Genomic DNA, 11,441 nt, shown 5'->3' on the forward strand with positions numbered 1-11,441 from the left:
CTCAACAACATCAAATGTTTTAATTTCAAAGTCATTAAAAAGATCAATCATAAAATGTTCAGATCGAGAATGAAATCAACCCAAAAAGGATGCACACACACAACCATGCAAACTTATAGGGCGAGCGTTGGAATGGCTTCACAATCAGAGAGATGAAAAAAAACTATTACAAAAATAACTTCCGTATAAACTTTCAAAATATGATGAAACTGCTCAATTAAACCGTCATAACTATTTATGTATGAATGTATATATGTATGTATGTATAATACATGAACAAGTTACACTAGTAGCATAGCATATACTTGCAATCAACACTTGTGTTAATGAGGTTATGTTTGGTAGCACTTGAAATTAAAACTCAACTGCTACTTGATTGCTTAAAGTTGAAACAGGTTTTTTTTTTGAAAATCAACAAAATAGTACAATTTTTCAATGTATAAATGATACAATTGAAAATTTAAAAGAAAAGAGTGATAAAAAGAAACACTCAAATGTAACGTAAACACAAACTCAGACATTCACACACACATACACACGCATACAGACACACTCATTTACTTAGCAATCTTTACAAACACAAGTAAAAAACAGCACACAAACACACACAAACAGTATGGAGAAACTTACTTAAGCAGACAAACTTATATATCGTACGTTGTTATATTAACATGTGCACACATCGACTTATATTTTTAAGCATCATATGCCAACAGACGCAAACACAGACAGACACGCATGTAGAGACGTAGCCAGACAGACAGAAGAAGACGGAAACAAACAGATGCATCGAATATCGTGTAGAACAGCAGGTGCACAGGAAAAAGACGGGCACATTGATCTGCTGAGTTGACGTGGGTCCTTGAAATCCGATGCCATGTCCAATCATATTGAACTGAGATGCTCGCTGATAGGGGAGCTTGCTTCTTCTTCTTCTTGTTTTTTTTTTGTCAGTTTGTGCGTCTCTATGTGTGTCTCTGCATCTAGATCTCTGTTTCTATGTGCGTTCATCTTTGCCATTCGTGTTTCGTGTGCGTAATTTTGCGCAACGGTGCATAAAATGAATGGGTGTGGTGTGTGAATCTGCTTGCGAGTGTGATGGTCATTTGTGATAACTATTTTAACATTATTTTGCGTGTGTTTGTGTGTTGTGTTTTGTGAAATAGTGCTAGTTGTTTTTGTTCATGTGTCTCCGTAAACATTTTACATTTACAGTGTTACATGTTGCTACCTGTGGTTATTAAGTAAAATTTGTTCATTCATGTAGTGTACGTAATATTTGTCTATCGGCATGAATGTTTGCCTGTTTGACTTGTGCCGATGCTTCTTCATGGGTTGGATGGCAAGACATGAGGAGAACACTTAACCGTGAGTACATCTATAAACAGGATCAACTGCAACGCAGTATAATGTTTGCATCATCGTGTTTGTTTGCTGCTGTCCTACGACCACTACAATATGAAACACACAGCAACTTCACTATTCGACATTAGGTCTACACAATGGAAGTTGAAAATAACATCAGCAACACCAGATAAATAAACACAATCACACAAGTAAGCTGCAGATATTTTGGAAAAAGAATCACGAGCTGGTTCGTAGATAGACAAACACGTAAAATATTTTTATAAGATAACTCTCGTTTATAAGCAGATGTCCTTTTGGGTACTTGAGTGCAAAAACTAAAAAACATCCCACAAACAGATACAGACAAACTTGCAAACACGCATACAAACATTTTTAAACATTCGTACACTCACACATGCATTCCTACATGAAAGAATATATCCACACATACACAGACACATGCATGCAGTACAAGCATGTACACACGGTCATTCATACAAAGATTATATCATATCTAATTGCACATGTACACTTGCAGATACGTACACTGACAGTAAAACAATTGAGCGAGAGAAAGATTAATAGCTCCGTAAGAAGGGCAGCATTGTTCTCCATAACATCATCATTCTCTCTTCATTCCATCATTTCGATTATTGCTATTATTATAATTATTTGTAATTATTATTATTATTATTTGTAATTATTATTATTATTATTAATTATTATTATTATTATTGTGTGTTGTGGTTTTTGTTGTTGTTGTTATCGACAATTTTTCATCTTTAATGACAACGCTACGCCGTTTAGCTTCAGTAATTTTTTTTATCCGATATTAATACGATGAGGTGGAATATGTGACGTGTCAGTTTTAAGTGTGGATTCATTTTCCGCGGCTCTCAACTCATCCATTAAAATACTAAATTCTGAATAACACGCACACAGACACACGCACAGACACCCACACACAAACACACAAAGAGACACACACATCAGTCTAAAAGATTTTCTTCACCAGTCGCTCCCGTTTTAACGTTTGCTCTCATAAAAATTATTGACTGCTCGAAGATAATAAATTTCACGTATTTAATTCTTAAATTTTTGTTGAAAAATTAATTCACACTCCTAAAAGATATAAAAAAAAATCACGCACGCACAGTGGCGGTTCTAGACAATTTCGATAGGGGGGGGAGGCAAAAATTTAAAAAATGTTTAAAATTTCACGGGTGGGACCAAAATCTTCACGGGTGGGGCCAAAATCTGTGGTAGTGTGGCTGACGACCATTTTTTGCTTATCACATTCAATTTTTGGTTAATTTTGCACATAAAACAGTTCATTTTCTGACTTGTATTAAAAAGCTGCCCACAACGGGGCATCAAAATATTAATCGGGGTATAAAATTATCAGATCATGTTTTTCTAAAACTTCTTTTATTGTTAGACAGTTCCATCATACACCCATGTTGAGACAACGGAATATTTATATAGCATTTCTTTACAGAATAATTTTTTTTAATACTATTTTGTTTCTTTTGTGTCCTGTCTGATTGATCAATAAAATTTATAAACTAACATTAGAACTTCTTTTAGAATAAGTTTTAAAAATATAATTTTCATCTGGTTGATTATGTAAACATGTATTTATACGTGTAGTTATGGGATGTACCTGGATAGAAAATGTTTGTTCATCAGTGGGTTAGCGTTATGTGCTGTGCAAGAGTGTTATTGAAATGCCGAAATGCTGGTTCCAACGTTAAATAGCTCAAACATGAACTACTCTAGTGACATAAAAAATTTTAAGTTCCACCAGTTGCAACACATCATATTTTAGTTACTTACATTTACAAATATTTTAACGCATCAATAATTTTCATAATTATCAAAGATTATATATATACACATATACACACGTATTGTTTGATTGCTTTTTGTTGTCTTTTAGTGCTATTTTGGTATGGGTATATATAACTTACGTTTAAGCCTATTATTTATTTATATTTATATTTATTTATATATTATATATATATATATATATATATATATATATATGTGTGTGTGTGTGTGTGTGTGTGTGTGTGTGTATGTGTGTGTTGTGTATGCATACATGCATGTTTGTGTATATAATATAGGCAAAAAAAGATGTCTTTTATAGTTTGTAAAAGTTTTCTGAAACAAATTTGAATAGAAAATCAGTAAATAGAAATGAAGCAAGGAATATAAGAAGATAAATGATTGAATCATACAATCGACATAAAACAAACCTATGAATTAATTGACCAATGAAAAAATTTCTTAATGGGAAAAAGACAATGAACCGAAAAAATAAACGAATAAACAAAAAAAATGAATGAATAGCGGAGAAACTGATGGAATGAACGAGAGAATGAACGAGGAAGGAAAGAAGGAATGGTATGCTGATCGCAAGCAATATATCGATAACGAGGCAGGTTAGTTTGTATTCATGGCTTCACACTCATCACTTATGTATGTGATTATATGTGTAGCGTATTATTATGCGCGCATGCGTGCGTGTGCGTCTGCGTGTATTTGTCTGTTTGTATATCGCATGGTTTATATCTTGGTGTTTATAATTTTGCTTAACTTTTAATATGACTTGAATAAGAATATTTGACTTGACATGGAAATTTTTTTAGAACAAGAGTTGGTTTAACCTCAGGCAATGATGAGTTTAAATATTTTGAATATCTTCAAAATATTCAACAAAATTGACTAAATTTTTTATTAAAAAATTTGGACAAAATCACACATTCTCAATGATTTGATAAAAATATACAATATGATATAATTTTAAAAAAATGCAAGCACAGGCATTTAGAAATAAATTGCACGTACACCAAATGCATTCAGTAGACTGATTTATATATGCAAACTGATATGACATAGATAAATACGGTTCTATTTGACATCAAATGACATACATCAGTCGTACATTGTATTGTACATATCCGTCGTACATTGTATTGTACTGTATGTATATACTTACTGTACAACGATCACACACGTGTACAAACAAATGCACGTACTCATAAGATAAACGTAAACAATGCGTACACCAACGACTCACCTACCTACACGCGCGCACGTGATGAAGACAATGAAGATATAATGGCACGCTAACAACATGTGATGAAAATGAAGATGAGAGATGGTGATGTGAAGTGAGGGTATCTAATAGAAGGTAATGTGTTGAATGTACTGATGAATTATTGACTCTTCCAAGCTAGCGCCTTGTTGCGTGTTTGTTAATATTTGTTTGTATGTCAAAATATTGGCTTACACGTGCGTGCTAATGCTGGCCTGTGTACGTAGGGCTGCTTATTTATGAGATGTTGTTTAGACTTTTTTTCTGGCCCGCTAATGTGTGGGTTTATAGGTTTGCACGTTCTGTGTCAGCGGATTCTTTGATTAAGGAGTTTAAATGGAAAATATCAATGTCAACAAAATATTTATTAATAAGTTCTAACGATATCAACAAAAATTTTGATAACACAATAAAAAGCAGTTTAGTGACAATGATGAAAAATTCAACCAACAAACTAACCGACCAAACAACCGGCCATCCAAACAACTAGCTAAATAGCCAATCAAATAACCAACCAACCAAACAAACTGCCAACCAACCAACCAAACCAGCAAACAACCAACCAAAACACAAACCAGCAACCAACTAGCTAACCAACCTGAATAATCCTTCCATGTTCTTGCTCTCTGACAGCTTGTTCCTCATGCAACTCAGTGCTGCGTTTGATGGGTGGTGTTTCAAGTTAGCAAGTTGGAAACATTTATTGATCAAATTCAAAAGCAGTGATAACAATACATGGTGTAATTTCACCTCAATTGAAATTTCAAAACTGTTTATGTGATGTGCGTACGAAAATGTGCTCACGTGTGCATCGCAAAAAATCAACAATTGGTGAAAATGAATGAAATTAATTAATTTTATATTACGTACGTTGTTAGGACAACATTCAAGTATGTTTACATCAAATCAATTAAACATTTACAAAGTAAAATGAATAAGTCCTAAATAATGTCAACCTATCAAGTTGTAACATTAAATTTTAAGCAAATACTATTGGATATATATATATATATATATATATATATATATATATATATATATATATATATATATATAATTGATATTATGTTTTTAGGCAGCATATATAAATTTTTTATCAGAATATAAAAGTTGCATGTTGAATTGTTGGATAGGTGTTGGTTGTTGACTATATCAAGAAGGCTGTCGAGAGGATGGTGGTGTTGGAAAATAATTAAAGTCCCATGTTATGGTGATGTGTTGTGTGGGTGCTTTCATAAGATGCTGAGTCGGTGTTATCGTGATGTTGTGCTAATGTTTTTACAACAAATTGTTCTTATTTTGTCCTAACACTGTGTTGATGCAGTCTTAAGAAATTGTGCCGTGCTATCACTAGATGCTACGACTTGATGTTGTAATTATAAAATGTTGTGATTTGGTCAGCAAATAAGATAGATCTGCATTGCTTATATTAGGCGCTGACCTGGTTCGAATGCACAGTGTGTTAAAAAACGATCATGGTGTAATATTTTTGATTAAAACAAATGCTCTTAATACGTCGGTGTTGTATAAAGCAAGAAAGTTAAATCGGCGTCAAGACAAGTAAGGAGAGATATTTAAGCAGTCCTGAATTTGGAAAGTTATTAATATTAATGATGTTGATGTTGCAGGGAGAGCTCATGATGATGAAATGTTAGTTCTATGTTGTGACGAGATGTTCACGCATTGATGCTGTGATGTTGTTGTGTTGTGATGTTGTTGTGTTGTTGTGTTGTGATGTTGTGATGTGAGGTTTTTGTGTTGATGTTGTTGTATCGATGTTGTTGTGATGTGATGTTGTGGAAAAATGTTGTGTTAATGTTTGAATGAATAGATTCGTTAAAATGATGAAAAATTGCCAATGATTGTGTGAGTCATTAAAACAATAAGTCAACATTCAATTGGTTTGATCGCAATATTGTTTTAAAAAAATTATTTTGGGCGGATACTGCACCTATAAAAAACTCTACAATTATAGTTTCACAGAATTGATATTTACCGAGAATAGAATATTTAAAACTCAAACATACAAAAAACCGATTGACTAACGTAGAGACAAACGGTAAACAAATAAATGAACAACAACATAACAAGCGATGAACAAACAAACAAACGTACGAACAGGCATGCAGACATACAGGCAAACATACAAACACCTCACCTTTCCTCAGTTGTATGACGTGACGTTCAGTGTCGTGCAGTTGTTTGGCCAGGCAGTTATAACTGTGGCTCAGTTGCATGTGGTTGTTGATACTGTTGTTGTTGATGCTAATGTTATTGTTGATGTCATTGATGTTGTTGAAGGTGGTGTTGTTGCTGTCACTGATATCACTGGTATTGACGATGCTATTAACGTCGTTGCCAACGAAATTGTTGCCGCTTTTTGAAACAATGTTGTTGTTGTTGTTGTTGTTGCTGGGATCGGAAATAATTTGCTGTTGAAGTCGTTGCTGCTGCTGCATTTGCTGCTTGATTAAATGCTGATTGAAGAGAGAATAAAATGCAAAGGAAGTGTTTTGCTGAGTGAAAAAATTGTTGCTGTTGTTGTTTTTGTTGAAAGAGTTGATGTTGTAATTAATGTTGTGGCTGATGTTGTGATTGCTGCTTATTAGCAAATTAGAACCGGCAAACTGTTTGTTGTTACCGCCAAGTGAACTTTTTGTTGCCATTGAACTGGCTGCAACAGAAACCTTCATCTGGTTGTCTCTGGTCCCTTCAGTGAGATTAAGGGGATTGAAAAGGATGGGAGCATGGGTAGCCAGTGAACTCTTTAAATAACCCGGTGCCACTCTTCGTTCCTGTGTTGATCAACATTTTGTTTGTATGTTGTCTATTAATATTGCAACTGCTGTGCATGTTGTTGGGTTGTTAAACTTTGAAAAATTGATGATCGATCAAAAAACAAATAAAGAAATGAAAGAGGAAAAAAAATGACTGGCCGCCAACCTGAACATCGTCATCCTCATCATCCTGTACTCTCCTCGCGTCACTATCTTCATCCTTTTCATCTGAAACATATTTTTACAGCAGTTTATAAGTTAAAATATTTTATGGAAAACTAATAAAATTTTATGTAACAGTTACAACAACACGAATAAACTTAATTATCGAAGTAGTAAAAACAATCAGAAAATAACTCATCAAAATAAAATAAATGTTGACGATAAGTTTATGATGCCATCGACATACGCGTTGATATGAATAGAGGTGGTTAAGATTTTTATTGTTATTATTTATGATTTTTTATTATTCTTATTAGCACGCACATCCCTACTTTTGCTCGTGCGTGTGATGTTGTTTCCGGTTCAAACTTTATTTGCATAGAGCGCTGATGTTCATACATCTAATAATCATAAAGAGCGATAATATAATATTGGTATGAATATGCAAGCACATCGCTGGCCCGTTGTTGGCTCTCTATAACATGTTCTGTTCATCATATCACGGCCTTACACATTCCCACCTATATACAAATATATCGGTGATATTTATTCTGTATAAATAAATAAAAGTATAATATATAAATGAATACATAAATAAATAACATGGAGCATGCTAATGGATCATTAATACACTTATGAAATGTATAGAAGGCAGAGAGGATAAGTGTAAATGATTGAGCGATTGAACATGAAGCGCCAAAACAAACAAGCAAACAAAGCGACTAACGAGTGAACGATCGAGCACACGACATCTAACATGTGCTCCGATCGGTTTGAATGACTGAACGTCAAGGCAACCACACGTCGGCATCACGAACGAGCATAGGAACGTTCAACAAGGGAATAGGAAGGTATTCATTCTCATTTAGAAAATAGTATAAACATTTACTCAACATATACAAGTCAATAATAAACTGACATCCATGATTCAGCATATAAAATGACGTACGCACATATAAGATACGCCAATATAAACACTTCTAAACGCATATACACAGACAGTCGGTATAATCAGCATGAAGAAAAAATTAACAATCGCACAAACACACAAACATACAAAGAGAAACCCAAGCATGCAAACACACAAACAACTTTTAACACCATGCAGTCGCCTCATGAAGTATTTATATTTTCGTAAAATCCGATAGCGGCCGGGTTATAAATTTTCCATGCCATCCAACACCACCCGTCAATAACTATTTATGAACACCTTCCTATAAAATGAGCGTTACGATCGGACCCGCGCTGCTCTTCTCACTCCACGCACGTGTGACCATCTTCCTCACGTGCACATGTGACCGCCTTTCTTGTCTGCCTCTGCATGTGTGTACGTGTGTGTGTGTACGCTTTATGTGTATGTTTCTTTCTTGTAGGCATATGTGCGTGTGTTTCGTGTATATGTGTGTTTTACGTGTGCATACCAAAAATGTATGTGATTGCTTATTTGACTGTTCATAAATGTTCAGGTATGTGTGTGTGTGTGTCTGTGAGTGAGCGAATCTGTACGCATCTGTATGTTTGTTGGATTGCGTGTTTGTAGGTGTTATTGCTTATTAGACGTTTGAATGAAATGCGTTTATATCTGCGAGTGGGTTTAGTTTTTGTATGCTTGAATATGATTATATGTGAATTCATGTTGTCATCTGATGTATCTATCAAGATGTTAGTTTCAAAAGATTTTTGTGTGTTTATGAGTGTGTTGGTGCGTGTCTGCACATGTGTGGTTTTCCATATTTGTTAACAATTTACGCTATTGGTATGGAGGTAGATTTCAAGAGTGGTTTTGATTAAATGTTTTAACATTTGTGTGAAAGTATTTTTTTAAACTCGGAGTTAAGGAGTGAAATGTAATTTAGAGATGCTTTCTACTAAAAACAAGAATGCGAATACATAAAATTGTATTTATTTAGTAATTTATTTGTATTTATTATTCCACTAATTTTAAATTTCAAATAGGTTTGTATACATTTGTGTTGAATGTTTTTCATAGAGATTCATGTACACAAAATCAAACAAACAAAAGTTCTTGAATGTGAGCAGATGATGCAAAAACACACACACACGCACACACACATACACACGCACACACATACTACGCACACACAAATGAATGTAGTAGGTTGTACGCGGAAGATTGAAGAGGCGCGGTCGTATTGAATCATAAAAATGAATTGAGATGATAAAAGGTGATGTTGATGTCCATCTCTACAATGTTTGTGCACTACTTCCATCTCTGTCTTTGTGTGTTGGAATGCGTGTGTGTGTGTGTGTGTGTGTGTGATTTCTGCCGCGTGTTTGTTGTGTGTGTGCGTGTGTGATCTGCATGCGGAATGCTTGTATGTGGCGTGTGTTTTTGTGATTATTTTTTTTGTACAAGTTAACAAGTTTATCTAAGAAACCAAACGTGGAAATGTGAATAATTATGTGTGTTTGCGGTTGTACGAATGTTGTTGTTGAGAATACAACACGCTGTTTTTGTTGTGTGTGTGTGTTGTGTAGTTAGTATGTGTCGTTGTGAGTTGTTGTGAATGTTGACTTGTCTCGTAGTACTGTAAGTTTTTGGCTGGTAAAAAGCAAAAATGATGTTTGTCACTTTTACCAAATTATTGTGTAAGAATTTGCACGAAAGTCTGATTAACTTGAATTTTCCACAAAAAATGATTCCAGTGAAGATGTTAGTGTGCTGCGCGCTTGCTAATGTTGTTGTTCGGCTGCGTTTCGATCTACTGGAAGGTTTTGTCATTGGTTAACGTTGAATCCTTATAAATTGAAATACAGTTTTTTGTATTGTGAGTTAGCAAGTTGTTTCAAAATTTGTCTGATACATTCCGCATTCATTCATCAAGTGAAGCGCTTTATGTTTATTCGTTTGATGTTTCAATAAATATGTGTTGTATATGTATGCTGTACATACATGTTTGTATGTAGGATGCCTGGTATGTTCACGCGCATATGCTAATGCAATTTGCCGTTTATATGTTTGTATGTTTATGTATTGTGATGGTTGTGTGTGTTTGTGTATTCGCAATCATGTTGGCGTTTGTATGTTGTATGTTAGTGTATTTATAACGATTCTGTTCTCTGTGTATTTGATTCATTCAATTTATTAACTATAAATAATACAAGTTGTTGCTAGTACAAAAATCGATGAAAATTTATTTTTTGTAACTCTTGCATTTTAATACACAAGTTATAACCGCGATATATTGCAGATAAAAACATTAATTTAAAAGTCTAATATATCTTTCATAAAACAATAAACTTATTTGGTAATACATTTTTTTTTGTAAGAAAATTTGCAAAAAATAACTCAATTTAACGAGATTAGTATTTGGTGCCGAAGAACGTTCTGCAGTTCTCCGTCGTCACTTTTTCTCAGATATTCGATATTTATTTAGCGTGGATACGCAAAGAATAATTGGCAATTATTTAATTATTTTACGCACGAAACTCGTCTCAAGTGTTTTGCTAATTTTGCCAAATTAACAGAATAACAAAATTGTTGATATCTTGTTCGGCGCTTCGTATTTAATTAATTTTGTTTAAATTTAATAGCAATGGATGTGCGTGCATATTGTTAACCAAATCTGCAGTTGAGAGCATTATTCTGAATTGATTTAATACGATTTTGAATCAAATATAAAATAAAAAGTAATTAGGGCGGTTATGAATAGAGACGATTTTTCATCAATCCATTAATAATTTAGAATAAAAATTTTTTTACGAACGAGTCTGATTGTATTATCTCAGCTGTCACATATATCAACAAAACAATTATTCCATTTCATTCGCCATTAAAATTGTATGAGCGAACGTTAACGCTAATCGCATGAGTTGCTAGAAACCGACGTAATAACAAAAATGTCTAATGTTTAATGAATATCAATTGGTTTTTTAATTGTTTGTGATGCACTGTTTTTCAAATTATCAATTAAATTCATTCTTGAGTTTAAAATATCACGAACGTTAATAGAAAAGAACATATATCATTGTAAATAAACTTTGTAATGGTACATTTAGATTAAAGATTTAAACTATAGAACAGAAATTATACA

At 33.6% G+C, this 11,441-nt stretch overlaps 1 protein-coding gene across 1 annotated transcript; it reads right to left on the reverse strand.

Annotated features, from left to right (window-relative positions):
- Nucleotides 1-5,987: 5,987 nt before the first annotated feature.
- Nucleotides 5,988-10,129, reverse strand: HELRODRAFT_159279 (hypothetical protein; the record flags this gene model as incomplete). The annotated part of the gene is made up of 5 exons (XM_009011167.1): nt 5,988-6,031; nt 6,606-7,242; nt 7,391-7,452; nt 8,627-8,703; nt 10,026-10,129. The coding sequence occupies 5 exons, from the start codon at nt 10,127-10,129 to the stop codon at nt 5,988-5,990; spliced, it is 924 nt and encodes a 307-aa protein (XP_009009415.1).
- Between the last annotated feature and the right edge of the window lie 1,312 nt (nt 10,130-11,441).

This window comes from Helobdella robusta (genome assembly GCF_000326865.2).
Source record: "Helobdella robusta unplaced genomic scaffold HELROscaffold_1, whole genome shotgun sequence".
NCBI classification, from domain to species: Eukaryota; Metazoa; Annelida; class Clitellata; order Rhynchobdellida; family Glossiphoniidae; genus Helobdella; species Helobdella robusta.